The sequence below is a fragment of the Astatotilapia calliptera genome, chromosome 14 (assembly GCF_964374335.1).
Source record: "Astatotilapia calliptera chromosome 14, fAstCal68.1, whole genome shotgun sequence".
Lineage (NCBI taxonomy): Eukaryota > Metazoa > Chordata > Actinopteri > Cichliformes > Cichlidae > Astatotilapia > Astatotilapia calliptera.
The window spans coordinates 21,136,938-21,161,038 of record NC_137435.1 but is presented as its reverse complement, the minus strand read 5'-3'; the positions used below and the strand labels follow the sequence as shown (position 1 = coordinate 21,161,038).

Here is a 24,101-nt window from a genome sequence, read left to right as displayed (position 1 = left end):
ATGCAGGGCACATAAATGTGGAGTAATTTTCTCACGCTAAATTATGACACACACACACACACACACACACACACACACACACACACACACACACACACACACACACACACACACGGGTTAGAGCAGGGACTATTTTGTCATGCATTTGAAAATCACTGCAAAGGGCACAAAGTACTATAGAGGTCTACAGTCATTAGAGGCAATTTGTATCATCATCAAAAAGTATCTCTTTGTACGGCATACAGAGTCCCAGGTAGTGTAATTATTGTTGTTGCACTCTGGTACATTTGGATGTGAAAACATTATTGCTGAAATAATCATGGGGTATATAAAGCAGGAAACAATTAGCTGTTTCTGGATGGTCATCAGTACTTAGTGTTTGAAAATAAGAACTGAATAACAGGAAAGTTATTGCATTTTGTTTTTCAGAAATTTTTAATGATAGATTTACAGTTTTTTTACAGACGCTAGGACACATTTCTCAATACTTAGGTCACGTTTGCAAAACTCCTCACACAGTGAGCACAACAGAAGTCTATGTGGGCTAAACTGAGGACCAGTTATCATTGTTTTGGCACAAAATGCATTCAATGACTACATCTCTCAAATTTCATGAATCATCTTCTCACTCAGACACAACAACTGCCAAAAACCTTTGTACGTACAGGACATTTTGCATGTGCTTACATACTGTTGTCAAAACTGTTAAACTTATGGCCAAAACAATAACACAATGCAAAACTTGAAAAGGCAGCAAAATCCAACAGCAATATTTTATTGAAACATATTTCAAATCTAAAAATGCAGTTTAACCAGCCACAGCTGATTCTCATTGTAGATGAACATCTACACAGGTGTTACTCCTTCAATTTTCCAACTCCTTCAATTCTGGCAGCCAGAAGATTCTTTCCTAGGTGTATTGCCCAAGATGACATAAGATGTGATGTGGATGAGAACCTGTGGCCAAATGGAGGAGACCGAGTAGATTAGCATTACTATTGTATGTGTATCAGTGGATGGTGTGTATACAAATTCTTGTATTTTGGGATTACTTAGTGCAAAAAAATAAAAATACATAAACAAATATTAACGAATTCTGCATGATGTCTGATTCATTCCAGTAACATATATTGAAATTACAGTTTTTTACAGTCGCTAACAAGCGCCTACCCATACTTCAGATACTTTTTCTAAACTCTTAACACAGACCCACACCTACAAAACACAATTGGCCAAATGGATAATATCTTTCCCAAAAATACACTTTGTTAAATATATACTAACTCCTCATTTCAAAATTAGAACACATCTTTCTCTGCACACACTAACTGTACAAAAACACTATAAATCTGACTCAAAATGAAATTAGTCTGTCAAAGAATAACACTTGTTTTCACTTCACAAGGTACATGCAGTCAATCAAAGTACACCAGGTTTCAAAATACTGGCTATTATTGACATTACAAAAACTGCATAGACTTTTATGTTTCAGTTTCACAGGTATTTGCATGCGAAACATGCAGTCCACCATATTGACACCAGAAATGTCTTGGTTGGTAACTGTATGTCCACATGTACAGTAATGTTCACATTCAAAAGCATTCCAGTAAAAAGCAAACAAGCTTTTGTTTCTTTACTGTTTACCACAGGAGGTACAGTAGAAACACGGTATGATAGGACAGAGAAAGTTTTACAGTATTGCTTACAGTGAACAAAATATCCATGAAACACACAAGAGCATTCTGAACAAAAAAACAACAGCAAAAAGCCAAGATAAAAAGGGGGGGAGGGGGGCTAAAAAAAGGCAAAAACTTTGCATCTAATCTCTGCGATCTTCAGGGTTAGGCCACATGTTTTCATCAACATCACATCTGATGTCAGCCAAGTCGATGCACCTGGGATAAAACCGCCTGGTATGTCGGATCCACCCTTGGCAATCGTCAACTGTGATGTCCCTGGAGCCAGCATCCATGGCTTCAAGGAGGGACATCTGGTCATGTGGCTGATGGTCATAAACCTTCCACCGCCATGCAGAAAAGAACTCCTCTATGGGGTTGAGGAAAGGTGAATAGGGTGGAAGGAAGAGACTCACCAGTCTTGGGTGGACTTCAAACCATGTTGTTATTGCTTGCAAGTGATGGAAAGCCACATTGTCCCAGGTAATTACAAAGGTCCTCATGTTTTCACCCTCCTGACCCTGCTCTGGAACCAGGCGCTGGTGGAGATCATTGAGAAAGGCAAGCAAGCGCTCTGTATTATAGGGTCCAACCTGACATCTGTGAAGGAGTAATCCTGCATTTGCAATTGCTGCACACATGGTAATGTTTGCCCCTCTCTGTCCTGGCACATCAACTGTGGCCCTTTTTCCAATTACATTCCGTCCACGTCGACGCCTTTTGGCCAGATTGAATCCTGCCTCATCGATGTATATGAATTCATGAGGGGCCTGGTTGGCCTCCAATTCCATAACTCTCTGAAACAAAGTTTATGTAAGTCATGTTATTACTGTATACCATACTGTACTGTAACCTAGTATTGTGTAGGTTACCTACTTGCAAAGTGCAAAGCTTATAGAACTGGACATTGGATTGAATATACACTATACCTGGACATATTGTCGTCGTAGCTCCTTGACCCTCTCACTGTTCCTCTCAAAGGGAACAGTGTAGAGCTGCTTCATCCGCACTCTATGTTTGGACAATGTCCGCGAAATGGTTGTGAGGCTGATTCTATCGATATTGTCGAATATCTCATGGTCCGCCACAATTCTGGTTTGTATTTCACGCAGTTTTATTGCATTATTTGCAGTAACCATTTCCACAATGGCAAGCTCCTGATCATTACTGAGGAGCTTTCCTCTTCCCCCAGAGGGTGGAAGACGTTGCATTCTTTAGAAAGACAGACAATTCAACATATGCATTACTGTATGACCATATTGACATGTCAAGTGAGAATAGGAACAATCCATGTAAAATGCAATACTTACCTGTTGGTTTGTTGAAAGGTGCGTATAATGGAGGCAACCGTTGACCGCCTCAAATTGGGCTGCACTCTTTCACCAGCCTCTCTTAGTGAAAGACCATGGTTGATTACATGGTCAATGATAGTGGCACGGATTTCATCACTGACTACTGTTCTTGCAGCCCTTGGAATGCCACCACCACGCATTCTTACACCTCTACCTTGCCCTCTCCTTGGGCCTGCTCTTCTCTCTGGGCCCCTTGCTCTTACTCTTCCTCGACCAGACATTACAGTGTTTGTCTTTTTTTTGTTTCCAAAAACATCACTCCTCAAGGTCTTGCCTTATGAACCCCATGAGTCTAAGCCAGAATGGAAGAAGGTGTGGTTGGCCCAATTTACCCAACATAAATCAGCTGTGTGTCAATTATTCAATTGTTTGTTTGTTTACAGCTGAGATATATTTTTGATATTGATATTGTTTTTGTACTGATATCATTGCAGGGGCAGAGGTTTTTATACTGTATCTACGGTTTGGAATATTGTTTTTGCTATTGTGGGATGTTGTGTGTTAACATTCGTAGATACTACAAGAACAGTCCATAGTTTTGTTGGGAGGTATAGCTTGTCTGTTAAGAAAATGTAAGCATTGTGGAAATGTGTTCACTGACTGCATATTGGGTGAACACGACATGAAATGTGTGAATGGTATGGCCACAACAGACCGATCCTGTGCTAATTGTGTTTAGAGTTTTGCAAATGTGATAACTGTTTGGACAAACGCTTGTTAGCGACTGTAAAAAACTGTATAAACAGAGATGTGTCCTTGGTTTACACAAGAAAACACTGTGTAATGCTACATGTTGTTAGTGTTTTTTAGGTCATTGTTTTGTGGGTGACAAAGTGTGTTTGTCGGCTGTCAACCTTTGCTAGTGTTCTGGAAGAATGTGTTTATTTGAGACCTGAATGAAGTGTTTTGGTAGTTGTAGTGCATTTTGAATGTGAAATGAACTGCTTTGCCAAGCTGACGGTCAGTTAGGAGGATTGTGTGAAGTGTTTTGCAAAAGTGACCTAAGTATTGGGAAATGTGTCCTAGCGTCTGTAAAAAACTGTAAATTAATCTTTAAGATATTGTTACCCTACCTAAATCAATATAAAACATAAAGAGGAAATCCTCCAAGAGACTATTTTAAACTTTGTTTTAGGACCTTTCTAAACATGTAAATGCATATTTAAATGTGTGCTGCATTTCAAAAGATACTAAACACAAACCAGAAATGGAAACTTTTGTTTATAGTCAAAGGTTTCCCTCACCCAAAGAGCCAAAGAGCCAAAAATACATTTTTAAGAGACACTATAACAAAATAATAACCTATAACACATAGGGGAAATATTTATTATCTACATGATTTAATCACAGCCTGTGACTCCTTCATTCATTCCTTCATTCATAATTCAAGGATCCACTTTGGGATTATGGGGTTCAATCCAAAGTAAGTTGTAACAGGAAGACGTGGAGTTTAGTGCCAAAGCCATATCAGCATGCTTTATGTGCAACATGCACATCCACAAAGGCAGAGAGAGAGAGAGAGAGAGAGTGAGGGGGGGGGGGGGGGGGGGGGGGGGGAGAGAGACATGTATTGAGAGAAGAAACTCTTCTGTGAAGCATGAAAAGCATTCACAAGTACACTGAGTGAAGCACAGCAGTGCCGTTTTGAAGCCCTCATACTCGTTTTTCTTCTCCTTTTATTTTCTTTGCTGTCAGCTGTCTGACTTCTACTTTAAAGACCGCCTTCTTTAGATGCTCTAGCTGGCAACCTTTGACCCCGGGACAATGGAATTATCACTGATGTCTGCACAGGTAAGGAAACAGAAATATGGTTATCCATATAAGCTCTCACTTTATGATTTTTAGAAGGATATTTAAAAAGTTTTTTTTTTTTTTACTAAAGAGGAGATAACGAGATACTGGATCATGGTAGAAACTGATTGAGACAATGTGATTTTAGAAGAGAGCACTCCCATCAGGATAAAAATGTGTCATCATAAGACAAAGAGGTAACACTGTTATAATACTTCCCCTGTAATGAAATGGAATTTCACTGTATTTTGTTTGAAATTAATATGTATTTATATTTACCTAGAAGTACTTAAAGGATGATTTGCTACCCTAGAATAGGGTACACAAATTATACTGTAAGAAATTTGAAGTACTGCATAAATTCTGGGCAATTTTGCTTAAAACAAACAATATTTCCCAGTCTTTCGTCATAAGTACACTGTACGATATGGAGTGGCTTAACCTTGGCTTCCATGTGTTTTACAAGCATGAAGAAACCTCTGTCTGAAAGTTAAATTTAAACCACAACAGTGGAAGAAAAGAAAAAACCGAGTTAGAATCAGCTCCATCATTATAAAGTCACGTAGACCAAATTTTTACAGGTATTTCTTTTCTTGTAAGCTGAAAAACAAGAATAGTCCTTATCACATTTTAATTAGTAAAATAAAAGTACAGAGACGAATAGAAAAACCCATCATACACAACAACCTAATGAATCTAAAGGTGTAAAAAGGCAAAGTGAATCCACTCCATAGTACAGTGTACTTTTGATGTCAGATGGGGAAATATTACCACTAAACTGCACACTATTACTGTAATAAATTTTTAAATATTAAAATTTCCTTATAGTATTGATTTGTTTAAAGTAAAAACCTGATTTGTGACCCCCTTACTCTTACCTTTAAGAATTTGTAGGTAAATATAATGAAATTGTAATTTAAAATTAACAGTGGAATTCCATTTAATTACAGGGGACCTATGCCTTTCGATGACCTTTATTAAAAACTGGTTATCATTTAGAACAACTTTGCACTCATTTACAGTGACCATGCCACCAACTTCTGCTACATCCACTGGATTCCCTGGCTGTAGTGGTCAAATGTTCATATGTTGTCCAGTATCAACGCTTTAAAAGCCCACAGCCTGATCTCATAGTAATCAAGGTTTTCCAGACATAGTGTGTTGTAGTGAAATTATTATAAAAGTAGACAAAGTACAGATCCCACACTGTCTACTTTTATCAGCCTTTATTATTACTTGGGAACTGTAGCTACAGTGTGTAGACTGAGTCACTGAATCATTAGAAAACTTTTTGTACACTGAAGAGTACAAAATTGCACATTATTTGTACAATTTTAGACAGAGCAGACATACAGATATGAGTCAGAAGCAGTCTGTGCAGTAGCTTCTCCCAAAGTAGACACGCGAGCAAGGACTCACGCTTGATTTAAACAACTGAGTCACATCAGCGCTGCTTTTTTCTCGTCTTTCTGCCAATTCTTAACAAAGTGGAGTGAAGTATCCATGAGCCATACACTCACATGGACTGAAATACAGTTGAGAACAATTTGGGGTACAGCTTTGTTCACAAAGACATCGTTGTCCATGAGGGTACTGCTCACATGACTCAAACTGAATGCATATTCCTTTGCTGTATGTTGATTTGCCTTCAAGTGTTATAATTTAAAAAATCACATCACTGTCAGATAGAGGGCTTTCCATTTTCAGGATGCATGAATGAAGCAGTTTTTGCACATCAGCAACTCAACATTTTACTTTTTATCCAGTGAAGCTTTCCAGTCCACTAAGTTCATTTAAAAGTCTTTCATTAAAATAGCATCCAAAGAACAACATGCTTACAAAAATAAGAACTTGGACTTTTTTCTTTAAAGGTTAACACAGCAGCCTCTATCCTGTTACTCTGAATCATGAAAGAATATTCTTCTCTCATTTTTTCCCAGCCTCTGAATTATGATCTTGAGCTTTAGCTATAACCTGAGGGCAATGTTTTATGTTGCAGTAGTGACCCGTTTGGGTATTGGAGGGCTATAAAGCCTACAGATGTGTTTTGCAATATGTCCACAGGCTTTTAAGTGCAAGCACAGTAAAACTCCTATTATCACTGAATGTGCTCTTTGAGGAACTGAGTCACTTTTACTGTAGTGCTTTATTTGCAATAGGAAGCATCTATAGTGCATCTCCAAAGATGATTTTTTTACTTTTTTCATAAGAAAATATTTGAGTAACTAGGCTGTCTATTAGCTTGTCTTTTTTAAAAAAAAAATCATAATTATTTAATGGCAAATATAAAATAGATACATCTTTCTTTATGTGGAAAGGATAAATTAACTTACAGATATGACGGGTCATTTTTAAAGGATTTTTTTTAAGGACTAAATAGTGTTATTGACAGTTAGAAACCATTTTTTTACATGTCTTTGGACAAAATGTAAAAAAAGATAGTGGTTGTGACAGCATTCATTCATAACAGACACAGTTTAATAGACTCCCGATGAAATATGCCACAGAAGTATTTATTTATCACATCTGAAAACCTGCTGTTTGGGGAAATAAATAATTTTTCCAATTTGGCAAAAATAGCTTTCATATATCAAACAGTATGATGCAAAGGCACAAAGAGGAGATGTCACTGTATCACACACAGTAGTTTTGGAGATTGGGTACCTATTTCCTGATGGGTACCCTGTTGTGCAAAGTCTCCTGTTACCATCTGCTTATGGGCACTAAATCAACACACCCTCAGTGCAAAGACATGCTCAAGTAATGGCAACAGAAGCTCAAAGCTTTTCCACACAGCTGGTTAGACTTTCTGCATGTGTGCTGTAGGTTAAAATATAAACTCTTTCAACCAATAATAAACAGTTTTATATCCCTCAATTGAGTGGTAGTTCCCTTTAATCCTCTACTCATTGAGCTTCTCTGCTCCAGACGTGAAATCTGTCTGGCTGAAGGAGTTTGATGGAAAGCCTCATCTGATAGCCATCTGTTCTTAGATAGTTCATCAGATGTGCTCAATGTGTGGTCTTTAATCACCCCACACTAACTGTCAGTGTTGCAACATCGTCGCTACCTTAAAACCACGCATCTCCAAAACTTTGTTAAGAAAAGAACGTATTTTCAAGTGAAAGGCTCAAAGGTCATAACTGAGCTGATGAAGGATGTAAATATAATGTTTCCACTACATTAAATATGGCACAAAATATAGTGGCAAAGAAATCAGTTTCATAATCCGCCTAATTCAAGGTTGACCTTTCAGAAGAGTTAAAAGAAAAAGGAAACAAGTGAAATGTTTTTTTCAATATGTATTTGTCAAATCCTGTAGATGCTGCGTGTCCTTGAGCAGCAAACCTCCAAGACTGCTCCTCTGTTGACCCTTTTCCTCTCTTTCAATCCCAACCCCCTTTTTTTCTTTCTGGGAGTGACTGTTAGACTGGTCTTAATTAAGCAATGCCAATCAAAGTGTGTGCGATGTAAATATAGGTCAGATTACCATCTGCTAAAGAGTTTATCAGATGCTTCGGAGCGACATCTGCGTAGCACACACAGCAAATTGGATCCATCACGAGCAGCTCGTTCTTCCAGTTCATCCAAAACAAAGAAACATGGATCAGATTTTCGTATTGCTTTGTTTAACAAATAAGTTACCCACATTCATACAGTGATCTATACAGAACTACAGGGCTGTAAAGTAAAGCATGTATGTAATACTGAGAACTAAAACTACTAATACGTTTGCTGTTCTGCCTGAATACACATTTATGACCAAAATATGTGATCATACTTTTTTTTTGTATTTTGTTTTCAGCATTAAGAAGTTCCCTGTTACTGATGTCCAGTTGTCCAGTACTGAGGACAAGTAAAACTACATTAATCTAAGTAGTTTAACTGCAATCATATTTGATATTTTTTAAAATATTGATCAATATAGGACCACAATACAAAGGGAATTAGGTTTTTTTTTTTAAGTATCACATCTTCTCTCCTGGAATTGAACCCCACTTTCTTTTCAGGCATGCCCAGGCAGCACATTAGTCAAACAGCTGCCACCCGTTACTTGACCTCCGCGTAAAGCATATGTCATCAGTATTCAGGGCTCACATCATCCCAAACAACATGGCAAAGAATCACAACGGCCTTAACAAATACGTGACATTGGCAGCATCATCGACTGCACATGTGACTGCTGGACTTGCACAAGACATTTTTGTGTTATAGTGAATTTATTCACACACACACACACACACACACACACACACACACACACACACACACACACACACACACACACACACACACACACACACACTATCTATCTATCTATCTATCTATCTATCTATCTATCTATCTGTATGTGTGTATATAAACTAAGTAAAGCTTTTTTTTATACATAGCTTAGGTTTACCAAACTACATTTAGCTCCAAGCCATGTTTGGTGTTGTTCATTTCATCCAGTGTGAATTATTTGGTAGTCTGTGCTTTTAAAGTGTTTTCTCAGCCGTGTTTTGTCAGCAAAAATGAGTGAGGAAGTTTGAAAGTGAAGCTGTATATAAACAGTTTCTGTAGCAGTTACACTAGCGAGTCATGCATTTCTTTAATACCCAGACTTTCTATTTATCAGACGCTGAACTGCTGACATGAATCGTTCTGTAATATTTTGCTTTTCCACTAACTTTCTGACCAACTTCTACAACTTCTTGACCCCTACTGTGTAAAGGTTGCAAAGCAGTACTTCATATATATTATGACAGAGCATGATCATGTACTACAGAGCAGGTTCTGTCTTGACATAAAGATGGAAAAAGCATTAAGCGTTAAGGTAGCATGCACTATAAATATGGAGCGAGCTTCCAGAGAAAACTTCTGTAGTGTCTTATTTTTTGCCTTGGTTCTTTATTTTTACATTTCCTTTAAACTGGGTTCCTTGATTTTAATATACTTTACAAGGTTTTATGTTTTGCACTTTAAAGGTGTTTTAATTTTTTTATGCAATTATTATGTAATTATGTAAATCCAAACTAGCCATTGTGTATGAAATGTGCCTACAAAGTTTCTTTGTTTCTACTTTGTGTGCTTCACATTGTTTGGGAAGTCTTTTTGTTGATTTCAAAGAATGTCTGTATGTCGTTTAACATTGCATGAAGCACCTCACGTGTTTGTTCCTTCAGCACAGGGTTGAGATAGCCTTGAGAAATAACTTAAGTCATGACAAATAAAGGCACGGAGGGGAGGACACATAAATGCCCTGCGGCGTACTATAACCTCTGTGATGCTTTATTCATTCACAATGGTTGGCATGATAGATTAGTATCACACGTCAGACATGAGACAGGATGGACACAACTGCACATTGCTACATAAATAATTCAACTGTCAACTCACACTTCACCTTAGAAACTTGATAATTAACTTCTGATGAACAGTTCCTATTTCCTATCTTCTATTTAAGTTTAGACTTGATATATGCAATGAACATGTCATTGCCTAAATGTATGCTTTAATATATATATATTAGGGGTGCAACGATACACAAAATTCACGGTTCGGTTCGATTCGATTCGATACTTTGGTGACATGGTTCAATATTTTTTCGATACAAAAAATGTTCATGCTTTTTTAATTTGTCATTTATTAAAATTATAAATATATATTTTAACTCAAAAGTACAGTTTTAAATTTAATGTTGCTGAAACAACAAAATAAAAAAAAAATCTATCTGATTGAGAAATCACTCATCTTTGGAAAAGAGAGTTTATTACAGAGAAATGGCTCTTTCCAAAATAAAAGCTATACTATACGCTTCTTCTGGGCAGCATATTAAACATATCAGGTCCCCATAAGGAGAATCATGTGCTAACGGCTGTCTAAATGACTCGGTTAAAGTTTGTAGCATGCATGCTTGTTGTTTTTGTCTGCTTCCACTTGTCTTTACACTAGGATGATGTCGGCGTAAATGTGTAGTCATATTCGTTGTGTTCCCACTATTGTCAGCGTTAATCTCATTAAAATGACATTAACGCCATAACGCGGCAAATCTCCGTTAACAAGTTACCGTGGATCACCCCGTGCGTGGGGCTGGACGCCGTCAACACATTAACAAGCTAACTGCGCTAACGCACTAGTTCCCACAAATTGAGCATTGCGTGGCACATCCAACATACTGTTTTACTTTTGTCCATGACGCACTTACCATCAGGGTCACGCTTCACATGGAGACCAAGATAGTTCCAAACACCAGATCTGAATGAGAGTGGGGGAGGTTCAATTTCAGGTAGCGTTGAGGTAGTTGCCATGTTGCAACGAGCTTAGCTCCTGTTTTGCTAGCTTGCGCTGCGCTTAGTGGATCTTCACGCGACAGTGCAGCCTAGGCGGAGTAGTCAAACGCAGATCCACTGAGCGCTCAACACAGACAGCATCGTCAGAAGAAAAGTTGATAAAATAAATAAAAAAAATTGTATTGTTCGATACATATGCGTACCGAACCGAAAGCACTGTATCGAACGGTTCAATATCGATACGAGTGTCGTTGCACCCCTAATATATATACATATACATATGTATATATATATATATATATATATATATATATATATATATATATATATATATATATATATATATATATATATATATAATATGAGGGATTAAAGTGGATTTGACAGGTGGGCTGATCATAAAGTAATGCAAGCTCCTGGAGATTTTTCTTTGTGTACAGGCAGTAATCAGCTGTGCTGTTACTTCAGTATTCACTGCTCTTTATGGACTCGCCTAACTGACTTTAACAAAATATAAGTAGATGTTTCACAAGATATATGGCTGATTTTCAACCCCTAGACACATGAAATTAATATAAAATTTTTCAAGTTATTTATTATTTATGTAACTCAATATTGACCATGAACACCACAGCCTGCTCTGCACCAATCCAACACAGTGCATTACTGTAAGCTGTACAACAATACTGCAAACTAAATAGTTTAGCCTGCATTAAACTATATCAGACTCCCTAAAACTTTCATGCAGCCTTTGAATAACACAAAATTTAGATACTTCAATTTGATATAAAAAAAAATTAATAATCACAATGTAGAATCAAATATCTTATTTAAAAACTATAAATAAATGAGGGCATCAGATGTAAGATTTAAATTTCCTTACCTTTTTAAAATAAAAATTAATAATAATCTTTCTAACATATCCTCAATCTTCATCTCTCAGTGTTGCACCTCTTTGTCTCCCTGGGAAATTCCGGTTTTGGACATTTTGTGACAAATTGCAAAAATGGTTTGGATGTTTGGTGATATTTTTTGAGCTGTTCGAAAAGTTTCATTTGAAATTACAGCCCATAAAAATGTTACTCCTTTTATGCTCACTCCTCCTCTGTAGCACTTGCTATTTATTGATGCAGAGCAACCGAAGCTTCATTTACATCTTCACCTGGAACTTTGGATATGGAACAATTGATGTATTAAAGGTGTAAGTGGACCATGTTTTGTCATTATTTTCTTATTCCTGGGCAAGTATCAAGATGCTATCGTGCTGGAAGCAACTCCTGGCTAGAGCACATGGAAAAAAGCAATCATTCGACAGTGTTGTGCATTAGACCGTCTAACAGTGTTCTGTATCATTCTGGTCTGCGTTTATTCACATTACCGAGGCTTTAAATGTTAATGCAGTGACGTGTTTCATTCATTTTCTATGATATCTTGGCAGTGTAGTATAATCTCCGGTGCAATATTTCAGTGTTTCCTTTTATGTATTACATTATAACTTGGCTTCATACAACCGTCAGAAGCATTCCTGATAAGGTCAGATGACCTATGAGGTAACACATTCAGTAATTCATGTACATGTGATTTTGTTACATGGCAGCGTGACTTGGTTGTTCAAGTGATAACAAGACCAGGATTCACGATGATGGTTGAGTGTAGAGGAGTTCACATGGCGTGCTCCCTGTGAACTCCTCTGCGCTCAAACATCATCATGAATAGGAAAAAGACTAAAATACGAACATAATCAGATTATATAATCAAAGGTCACCATCAGTAACACACTACAACGGCAGGGAATCAAATCCCGCAGTGCCAGACGTGTTCCGCTGCTGAAGCCAGTGCATGTCCAGGCCCGTCTGAAGTTTGCCAGAGAGCACATGGATGATACAGCAGAGGATTGGGAGAATGTCATGTGGTCAGATGAAACCAAAGTAGAACTTTTTGGTATAAACTCAACTCGTCGTGTTTGGAGGAAGAAGAATACTGAGTTGCATCCCAAGAACACCATACCTACTGTGAAGCATGGGGGTGGAAACATCATGCTATGGGGCTGTTTTTCTGCCAAGGGGACAGGACGACTGATCCGTGTTAAGGACAGAATGAATGGGGCCATGTATCGTGAGATTTTGAGCCAAAACCTCCTTCCATCAGTGAGAACTTTGAAGATGAAACGAGGCTGGGTCTTCCAACATGACAACGATCCAAAACACACCGCCCGGGCAACAAAGGAGTGGCTCCGTAAGAAGCATTTGAAAGTCCTGGAGTGGCCTAGCCAGTCTCCAGACCTCAACCCCATAGAAAATCTGTGGCGGGAGTTGAAAGTCCGTGTTGCTCGGCGACAGCCCCAAAACATCACTGCTCTCGAGAAGATCTGCATGGAGGAATGGGCCAAAATACCAGCTACTGTGTGTGCAAACCTGGTAAAGACCTATAGTAAACGTTTGACCTCTGTTATTGCCAACAAAGGTTATGTTACAAAGTATTGAGTTGTATTTTTGTTATTGACCAAATACTTATTTTCCACCCTGATTTACGAATAAATTCTTTACAAATCCTACCATGTGGATTCATGGATTTTTTTTTTCACATTCTGTCTCTCACAGTTGAAGTGTACCTCTGGTGCAAATTACTGACCTCTGTCATCATTTTAGGTGGGGGAACTTGCACAATCGGTGGCTGACTAAATACTTTTTTGCCCCACTGTATTTAACTGATAAATTCAGTTAAATCCTTTAATCCTTTTTTGCAATTGAATGCATAAGTGACATTAAGTTACACTACCTATACTGTATGTGTGTGTGTCTGAAGCACACAATAACTGAGTGAATGCTGCTCTTTGTTTGTCAGTCAGGATTTGAAGCCTCCAGCAAAACTAAGCAAAGATTCAACCAGCCATAAGAGCAGGCTCTTCTGCAGAGTACTCGCACTTGCTCATCACCGAGTGCGGTCATCTCTTTTTTTCTTTCTCTCGTCTTCTTGCTCATTTTGTTTCTTTTCCCCCTCTCCTCGCACAATTGCTGCTTCAATTCTTATCATGAATTCATTCAGCTAAAGTTCGCCTTAGACATTTCTTCTCATCACATGGCTCATTAACTTATAAATTATGGAAATTATTTTCAGCTGCATACTACATTTTGATTTAGTTTGCTTGGTGTCATTTATTTCAGGGCAAACCATCATGTCTTGGGTGTGATTTAAAATGAACTCAGTTAAACTAGGTTTGTCTCAAAGGCTCTAAGGCTTGTTGCAAGCAGGAGACAATATCAGCAGGTCTGTAAAACTCTACAAATGTAATTTAATGATTGGCATATATTGTACCTTTTTGATCTTTTATTCTTTTAATCACAGAATAATAACCCAGTGCCGTGGCCTCAGAACCATAAGCCACTCAAGCTTGCTTTATTACTCCATTTGATTATTTATTTATTTAAATTATCTTGTGTAGTAAAACTGAGACTTGTGATCAGGTAAAGTTGGGTGTGCTCAGGGTGGTAGCTGGTAGTAGGTGTGAGTGTCAGCATGAGTTGTCAATGTTAGCCCTGATGACCTGTCCAGGTTATACCTCAGCTCTTGACCTGACAACTGGGATAGACTCCAGATCTCCCAAGACACCGAATTAGAACAACATGGATAGATGGCTGGAGAAAGACTGTATCAAAGAACTGGTTCATTTTGAATATTATTTTCTTTTCTATGCATCTCTGACATTTTTTAAAATAAGCATTTCCATTACTGAACAAATATCAGATTTATTATTAAAGAATAACATCATGTAGCCAATAAGTACATTTTTAGGTAGAAATGTTTGCTGGTTCATCAGATATAAATCCTCTATAGATTGCATGTTTAAAATGCTCTGGATCATGCTAACTAACCTGTGCCTATTAGCGAGAGCCTCTTCTGTTACAGAAGTGTTTTGGGGGGAGATTCTACAGATCTAATGTATAGATAACACATTATAACATTCCTTATATAATAAAACCATGCAGAAAATGCCTAGTGAGGGTACAGAGCAGTCCAGAGCTAACTGTGCAAACTTTATCAATAAAGAAGTAGCTAAGCATCATTTTCATCTGTATTTTCTTCCCCTTCCTCTGCTTTCACTGCCTGTAATTTTATGACAGATGTTTCACAAAGAAGATGAACAGCTGGATGCTGTGAGGCTGTTTATTCAGCCTTTTATTTTTCTCTCTTCTGTCTCTCCTTCTCTCTTCCCCTTTTTCTTCCATCCATGTTTTTCTCTTAAATAAGTACCATATGGACCAAAGATCCCAGTTATGGCAATATCTAACCTGTCAAAGGTGAAATGAAAACATAATCTTCCCAGTCTTTAAAGATATTGCATATAAAGCTGAAACACACTTTAAATATAAAGATACACTACGTCTCTGAAGACGAATATCTAATAAAACATCTGTGAGTATGGACCTCTTTATTCTCTCCATCTTTTTTCTCTTCACTTCAATCCCCTCTAATTTTAGATAACTGTGCGCTTTCAGTGATTGATGAATGCGTGTTTCTGCAGCATATGTGTGTGCATTCATTTGTGTCTTGTGTGTACATGAGTGTGGGATTACAAAAGGCGCTTTCTCTATTTGCCCTCAGTGTAGAAGCACATTACATAACTTTATAAACCATGCCTGTCCTGGACACATATACATTTACACGTGTATGCAACCACACAGTCACACAGAATAAAGCTTTATATCTACATAGGCATGCATTTCCTGCACCTGTTCATTTAGAGCAGAGACAAGCAAATGAATGCCAACACATATGCTCATGCAGAAACATAAAGGCTACACATGTGCTTCCTCACTCTAAGCAACAACAGGATGCACATGCAGATGGGCACAGAGAGTAGACTCAAATGCCAACGTATTCTAAGCAGATGAACAGAAGAAATCTCTAATTCTAATATATATAGATATATCTCGGCAGTACTACAAGTCCTGCAGCACTATACGCTACATCATCTAGGGAGGGATGATACTATCATGCTTTGAATTAAGAGAGTAAAGTGATGCACAGGGAAATAGGGAGAGATTCATGAAAGGATAGTGGAGGAAAAAATAGCAGGTTAGATGATGTGAGAAGGAAAGCAAAACAGCAATGTGTTAATTTTATGGGTGATGATGTCACTACATTTGAAGAGCGAGAAAGATGTAGAGGAGGTCAAAAGCAGGGCATAAAGATTTGTAGAAGCAGAGGCAGAAGTCTCAGGCAAACATCAGGATAGAGTTAGGAGGATAAAAGTTTACATATTACGGCGTGACGGGTGGGAAGTGAAAAGTTAAGAGGCAGAAGACCTGCTCTGATTCTTGTTTCTTTATTTCTTTGCAAACATCTTCTCTTTCCATTCCTTTACTTGTATGTTTCTGTTTTGGGGCTTGTAACTAATAATATAGTAGTTATTTGTGAATTACTAATTAAGCATTAGTATTAGCGGTTAGCAGTTTTGCATCAAAGCAGAAGGTCTTGGGTTCAAATCCACTGACCTTTCTGTGTGGAGTGTGCATGTCCTGTCTGTGCCTGCATGCCTTCTCTGTGGTTACTCTGGTTTCCTCCCACAGTCCAAAGACATGCATGTTAAGTTAACTGGTGAATCTAAAGTGTAAATCGTTGTCTGTCTCTCTGTGTTGGCCCTTCGACAGACTGGTGACCTGACAGCTGTGACATGCTCCAGACCCATCTTAACCCTGAACTGGATGAGCAGGAGGCACTGTTGCTGTGTATTAGTGCAAATACTTGACCAACCCTTTGTTCATGTTTTAACAAAGAGTACGGCGGTCTTAAACAATGACTGAGACAACTTGCATGTTGAGACAGTTGTCTTCTGCATGGATTCACAGAGCATGACGCACACAAGCTGCGAGACATGCTATCTTACACACATGTTCTCTAATTTGTCCATATGGCTTCACTCGTACATGCAGATGAATGCTGTTAATATTTGTACACGAGCTCCCGAAATGCCAACATGCATTTGACTAAGCAAGCTGAGTCGAATGCCGAGTGCTCACAGTGCCGCTGGTTCAAATCTGTTAGTGGATGCATCTCAAACCTCCGCCCTATTGCTCTTCTCATTTGCGGCTGAACAACATCATTTTTCACTTTTCTCGCCGTCCGTCAGGGCTCTCCTTCACTGATACATAAATAGTCTGTCAGAGTGAGGTTAGAAACCTCCAGCTCAGCTGTTTCGGAGATGAAACCACTCCCACCCTTACCCACGCACATTTTTACATCCATACTCTCACAGTGGGATCTCTATAGCTGTCACACACACACACATGCTCTCACAGTGTACACTCATCTCTCACTTTCACTGGAAAGGATACCTCTCTCTCTCTGTCTCTCTCTCTCAGTGTATACTGTGTCTCTCTCAGATGCAGTTAGGTCTCTCATTCTCATGAAGCGCAGCTCCTCTCTGTTTCTGGATGCACTCTAAGTCAGAGCGTAGGACGAGACAGACCGCATCCTAAGAACTGGTTTCTTTCTTCGCATACAGCCGGCAGTAGGTACAACTCTCTGTTTTCATACTTTCTTTCTAGCTTGTTTGTCATTATATGGTGTGTTTTAGATACATCGATTTTTGTATAAGGATTCCTGGAATCACTTGGAAACTTTTAATCACTCGTATGATCTTAATGGAGATTGCTCTTGGTATCAAAAGCATGACAAAATGTCCCGTGCATCAGATGCAAGGCATGTTAAACTTGGACGAATTTACAGACACTTACAGAGGATCAAGCATGTGTAAGGTGCATTCTCAAATTCAGTATCCCAGCAGCTTTGCACTTGACTTGTTTTGTTACTTTAGAGCGTTTGAGAGTGAACAAGAAGGTGATCTGTATTTTCAGGACCAGCAACAGGCTGAATATGATTGTCTATTTGTTGAGAGTTAGATATGCATTAAGATTATGTTTATTTATGTATTTTAATTTAGGGTTCTATTTAGCTTTTTTCTTGACTGAAGGTGTGTTTCTATCACTGCTAAATCCCTTTCTCACTCTGAGTGTGATTGGTGATTGGTATTTCTTCTAGATGTGTGTGGTCTGTAATTAAATCTCAGTTATCTAGTACTCAGTCCGTGCGGTATCCAGTTAGAAGAGGATTAACCTCACTTATTATATGACTTAATTTGCAACATTTCTATTGCAGTTATATCATACTGATCAAGATACAGTTATATATCAGCGTATTTGTGGAGATGAATTCTGCAGATGAATTTAAAGCTGTTTTTTATACCACACCTACTATAGTATAGTGGCTAAAAAATGAAAGCAAAACAATGAGTTAGATAAATCCAATATTTAACAGAAAATTAACTGAAACAATTCTGATATGGTTCACGATATACACTCAATGTCTTTCTTTAGATTTCTTTATTTACAGTTTGCAGTACAAGCTTAGATTTTTCTAGATCTTATAATGCACAATCCAGAAATAAACACAGTCGTTTTTAGCTGGAGACACATACAATTCTGAGATTGGGACACAGTGAAAATGTTGAGCTAAAGTGTGAAAAAACAGCACTTAAAGTAAAACTATGAAGATGCTGTAGCACTGAAAGACGTCACTTCCTTATATAACTTTAATGTGACTGAACAGATTGCTGCCTTTTCACACTGCTCAGTGCAGTGACTGTAAGCTTGTTGTGTGTGAGAGTAGATGTGTGGTTAAGTGTGTGTGGCTGGTTGTATGTAAAAACACTGCTGAAAAGTATTGTATTTGTAGTACAATACTGCAGTGGATGTCTTTGGTTCACATCTAAGAGCACAGCATTTGCATGTGCCGCGGTTCATTAATTCATTAATTTGTAACTCATTTGCCGAATCCTTTCTCGTGTCGCCACAGGCTTTTAATATCAGATTTTCCATCCAAAGACTGAGCTTTTTTTCTCAAATAAACAAATAAAGGTAAAATGAAAAAAAAAAAGAACTAAAATCAGAAATTAGATCTTAATGTGTAAGCACCCATACAGTACGACCCGACTTCCACTTTCAGTTGACCACGTGGAGTCATAGCGTACAGTATATGAAACTATTTGAATTCAGACTGTGTCATCCTAAAAACAAACTCATTATATCTTTGGATAATTTGTCCTCCAACCATGTGGTGTAATAACACTTGCTCATGCTCATGCTGCTTTTCTTGATGACCTTTTCCTTTTACTCGCAGAATAAGACACTGCCTCTGGGCACAGACTTTCTAATGAAAAAGTGAGCGATTTCACCACTCCCACTGTTACAGTATGCTTTGCCTTCATTATATATATATATATATATATATATTAGGGGTGCAACGATACACAAAATTCACGGTTCGGTTCGGTTTGATACTTTGGTGACATGGTTCAATATTTTTTCGATACAAAAGAAAAGTTCATGCCTTTTTAATTTGTCATTTATTAAAATTATAAATATATATTTTAACTCAAAAGTACAGTTTTTAAATTTAATGTTGCTGAAACAACAAAATAAAAAACAAAACAAATCTATCTAATCGAGAAATCACTCATCTTTGGAAAAGAGTCGAGCGCAGATCCACTGAGCTCTCAACACAGACAGCATCGTCAGAAGAAAAGTTGATAAAATAAATAAAAAAATTTGTATTGTTCGATACATATGTGTATCGAACCGAAAGCACTCTATCGAACGGTTCAGTATCGATACGAGTATCGTTGCACCCCTATTATATATGTATATAGTTAGATTTTCTGTATGATTAGACTGCATGTTGCTTGGTTTATGATAAATTTCTCCAAACCTGCATTCACTTGTGAAAAATCCCAGGAGGCAGTTTTAATTAAATATAGATATTAGATGGCGTCTGTGGGCACTCACAAAGTTTTCTCATAAATTATGCTGCCACATCTTAATGGTTGCAATGTTTTAAATTCTTCCTTTTTTTCAAGGACGGTATGAAAACATGCAGCTGCTTTTGGATAAGATGAGACAGCTGGGAATGAACGATCGTGTATATTGGAAAACATCATCATACTGTACATACGCTGGATTTAATATGTACACTACAAGCTCTGCGATCTGCTTGGCTGGGACATGTAGCCTAAGCTCTGCTTGATCCTCGTGTGATCAGTGGATTTTTATGCATTGAAATCGAGGATTAGCTGTTTTATACATCATTATGTTCAATATTTGTGCCTGAATCTGGATTTGTTTGGCAGTTTTTTGTCTTTGTGCCCAATAGCTGGTCAAAGAGTGATGAGATACAAAGATAGTTCATGCCAAAAACTAAAATAAAACCAAACAAACATTAAATCTTGTGTACTTTATCTGGTGTGAAGACAGAAGAAGTCTTACTAGTTAAAACTAGCAGGCATTTGAACCATGTTCTCATGTCATGCTTCAAATGACTCTTTGCTCATTCCTCAAAATTAGCGTTTAAACTTCACAAAGGTAAAAATATCTGCTTCCTTGTACAGAAAGCATATTCACTAAACTCAGCTAGAGTTCTCTTGTAAATATTCAGTGATAACGAAGTGAGTTCTTAAAAACAAAAAACAAAAAATATCTGTATGAGTGAAATTTGCCCTGAAGTCACATCTGGAGTTAGGTCGTACAGAGGGTAGATGGGGACATAAACGCTGCCTGAGAAGCTCTTGGGGTCAAACTGAACCTGATGTTTGAAACATCCCAGAGCCATAGCTGTGTTCACAGTCACAAAGGTCTGACCTCAGCTGCAGTCACAATGACGCAGCGTCAGAAACATTTGTTCATCGGATGAACGTGACATTTGAAGAGCTACATTCAAATCATCCGTCCCCTATTCCAGTGGGGGTGATCGCAGTGATCAGAAATAAATAACAAACTAATGAGTATAGATAAGAAGTAATGTTTAGTTCTTAAAAATATACTATTGATCAAATAAATGAACATTTCCAGACACAGTCAGATCCGACTCACCTTTTTTGGACAGTCAAGTTTGAACATTATGTTGCTCAGCAATCACAGAACGGCTCCTTAACATGCCTAAATACCTACAAGTCCAAGGGTCAAACTCAGCTGAACTTTTCATCTGTCAGGGTGAAAACTAGAATTATTAATGGTCACTGGGCTGTCTGTTTGTATCGCAGACTGTGCAGTCTCTGCTTTAAGAGTATAAGACACCCTGTGTGGTTGTGTTTGGGTGTTCTGGTGAGTTTGTGAGAAACGTTACAGCGGATTACGCCGACGCATCCTGAGTTTCAACCTCGCGTGCGTGTGTGTCACACCTCCGGGATGAATAGTGACAGCAACATAACCTAAGCAAGTGGCTAAAACTTGAGGTGGCTTGGACCTCATGCGTGTAAATGTGTGCGTAGGGCTGGAAGAAGAGCGTAAACATACATGAGCGTGTGCTCGTATTTCTACAAATGCTGGCTGCATCTCTTTCCTGTCTGATGGGATAATATGAAAGCCCACAGAGGACAAACACCTCCACCTGAGACTAAAAATGGGATTCATTTTGTGCCTTGTTTGCTTTCTGATTTTCTCTTTCATCCTCTTTGTGTTTGCCTCTGCAGCTTTTAGTAACGTGAAGCATGTGACGGACTGTTAATCCGTCTGAGAATTAATCCCTTTGAGATGCTGCGTTCTCGTCACTGTACGCTAGCTCTCCTGAGACCAGGAGCAGCTGTTTGTTTAACCTGAACAGAAAATATCATTTTCCAGTTGTGCCTTTCATCACTCTATTATTTATGTTGTACTGAAAACGGTGCTCACTTGCAATATTTTTCATTTTTATATCACCAATTCATCACTACATTGTAGGTTAAAGACCTTAAAATATTGCGTACCAGATTAAAACCCTATTTAATCGCATATTTCAGCTTGTCATTCGTTTTGTTGCACCTGACTTTATTAATCACCCAGTTTTGTTTTTCTTTCTCTACTTGCCTGGCAGCAATTCCCGGCTGTGAGCGGGGCCTTCATGGATTCTCCGTACAACGGCAACACGTCCTTGCAGACGTCCACGTCCAACCTCAACGCTGGCTATTCGCGGCCCTCGGAAGCCGAGGATGACGGCAAAGTGTCCAGTGACACCATTTGGCTGTGGATTGCTGTCCTGGCAACAATTGGCAACATAGTGGTGGTGGCTGTGGTTTGTGCCTGTGCCTTCTGACAAAGTAGAAGAGTGGAACAAAAAAATTCTGCTGCTGTCGGACATGGCAACTCTTGTATATTTTGAAAATATACTTTCTCTAGAAATGTTGTAAAATAGCCTTACTTTAAGACTGATCCCATGGATTATTTTTCTTTTAAATATAAGCATCAGTTTGAATTTTGCAGAGGAATTTGCATGGGAGTCTTTATTCCCACAGCCCCGTCACCCCACTCCTTTTTCAAAACGTAAAATCAGCGATCATATTGAAATAATTAGCTCACAGAATCTTTCTGTTCATATGTACAGTTCCACAACCACAAAAGGAAAGCAACAATTAAGGTTGTGATATATGTTGGTACAGAAGTTCACTTTAACGTAAAATGTGACGAAATGGCTCATTGGCCAAACTCAGATGACGTGCATGTACATCATGTAGTTTGTTACACGATGCAGGAACTTTTCCCTTTTTTTAAAATTTCCAAAGTGAAAACTACATGTTACAGTTAAAAACAGACCTTTGTTCCCTTATGCAATGCACAGATTTAAAGACATTTCTGCTGTTACCCTTGTTCTGCCTGTTTCTAGAATGCTTCATTTGAGAGCACTATCATAATTCATTGGTTTCCTTTGTGTGTAACCTGTTTAATATGCATTAAAACCATGGCTATGACTCAGTTTTAATCCTGTGCACTTCTTTGTAAACAATTCTGATTGTTAAAGGCCACAGAAACTTGTCCTCGGGCTCGCCCTTTAAAGCTGAAGGACTAAAAGTGTCACAGCGATGTTTATTTTAGCCTCCGTGCAAACAGTGTATTAGCATTTTCTACTAGGCACTGCTACCTGAGCAAAATAGGAAATTTATTATTTATGAGTTATTTATTTTGGACTCTGGACAGAATAAAAGCTATGGTCCTAAAATTGTAGTAATATGCTTGCACGGGTCAGTTATTACGTAAACTGATTTTGAGCTGGTTACTCTGCAGGTTCAGCAGAGGTCAGCGTCACAACCACAAAGGATTAGATAAGATCAAGAGCCTGATCTCTTACGGGGACCAGAAGCCAGAAGGATGTCAACTGTTTGAAGCTTCACACTGATGAGTTAATGGTCAGAGGTTTGAGCAACCAGTGCACCGATGAGTTTTTATTTTTATTATCAGCAAACATACTGCTGGAAACCTGCACAGTAATATGCTTACTGTGATATGACCCATTCCTCTGTGGATTCACATTTTGATGCCTCAGGTTTCCCTCTTTACATTTAGGTTTTCTCTTGGCTTTCTGGAGTCAAGAGTGTAAAGAGTGTTATTTTTATCTTTATGGATGCGCCTTAATGGGAGAAACTCCATTCATTCATACATACATTTCCCCCCATGGTGCTGGAGCCTATTCCAGCTGTGATAGGTTAAGAGGCGGGACACACCCTGGAGAGGTCACCAGTCTAATATCTACTAATACCTGCTAAAATAGTTCCAGATTGATACAAATGAATTCATTCAGTGACTAAAACTGGAGCACAAATGTCTTACATCACTAAAAATGCTCCAAAAGGCACCAGCGAGTCAAGGCCAGTTTAGTGACTAAAATGAACTGAAATGACCTGTAGCAGGGAGCTAGTGGCAGTTTGGGAAACAGCCTATTGCTTAAGAGAGCCAGACTCCTACTGAATCAGTAGGAATTTAGGGACATTTTAGAACTTAAAGAGATCAGTTAATAAAAACAAAATTCTTCACTCTACTTCTTGGAAATTAGATGATATATTGTGCATATTAACATTATGTGTTTACAATGTATAAACATTTGTTTTAGGGTCGGAATATTAACATGTTCAAAATAAGTCTGGGACAAATGGCGTGCCAACTTTATGAGCTACTAATGTGTATATTTTTAGCTTTATAAATATATCTTTC

At 38.2% G+C, this 24,101-nt stretch overlaps 2 protein-coding genes across 3 annotated transcripts; one reads left to right on the top strand and one right to left on the bottom strand.

The window, feature by feature from the left end:
• Positions 1 to 1,629: 1,629 nt before the first annotated feature.
• On the bottom strand, positions 1,630 to 3,327 carry LOC113024930 (uncharacterized). Its single transcript, XM_026172234.2, has 3 exons — positions 2,987 to 3,327; positions 2,606 to 2,888; positions 1,630 to 2,473 (listed from the first exon to the last, which is right to left on the bottom strand). Exons 1-3 carry the CDS (start codon positions 3,247 to 3,249, stop codon positions 1,820 to 1,822), a joined length of 1,200 nt encoding a protein of 399 aa, XP_026028019.2. The 5' UTR covers positions 3,250 to 3,327; the 3' UTR covers positions 1,630 to 1,819.
• Positions 3,328 to 4,551: 1,224 nt separating this feature from the next.
• Positions 4,552 to 22,864, top strand: LOC113036437 (uncharacterized protein C14orf132). 2 transcript variants are annotated; one of them, XM_026192799.2, is made up of 2 exons: positions 4,552 to 4,819; positions 21,994 to 22,864. In XM_026192799.2, the coding sequence occupies exons 1-2, from the start codon at positions 4,793 to 4,795 to the stop codon at positions 22,210 to 22,212; spliced, it is 246 nt and encodes an 81-aa protein (XP_026048584.1). In that variant the 5' UTR covers positions 4,552 to 4,792; the 3' UTR covers positions 22,213 to 22,864. The 2 variants fall into 2 exon arrangements, 1 of the variants encoding a protein (XP_026048584.1); XR_003274457.2 differs by lacking the exon at positions 4,552 to 4,819 and adding an exon at positions 17,223 to 17,606 and having other exon boundaries at positions 21,994 to 22,134.
• Positions 22,865 to 24,101: the final 1,237 nt, after the last annotated feature.

What these genes read in the sequence shown, in the direction of transcription:
- LOC113024930 (XM_026172234.2), bottom strand. Translation starts at nt 3,249, where the DNA reads ATGTCTGGTCGAGGAAGAGTAAGAGCAAGGGGCCCAGAGAGAAGAGCA. An exon ending in ACCTTTCAACAAACCAACAG is followed by an intron (nt 2,889 to 2,986) that starts GTAAGTATTGCA and finishes GTCTTTCTAAAG; the next exon opens with AATGCAACGTCTTCCACCCT. An exon ending in TACGACGACAATATGTCCAG is followed by an intron (nt 2,474 to 2,605) that starts GTATAGTGTATA and finishes ACTTTGTTTCAG; the next exon opens with AGAGTTATGGAATTGGAGGC.
- LOC113036437 (XM_026192799.2), top strand. Translation starts at nt 4,793, where the DNA reads ATGGAATTATCACTGATGTCTGCACAG. An exon ending in TATCACTGATGTCTGCACAG is followed by an intron (nt 4,820 to 21,993) that starts GTAAGGAAACAG and finishes CTTGCCTGGCAG; the next exon opens with CAATTCCCGGCTGTGAGCGG.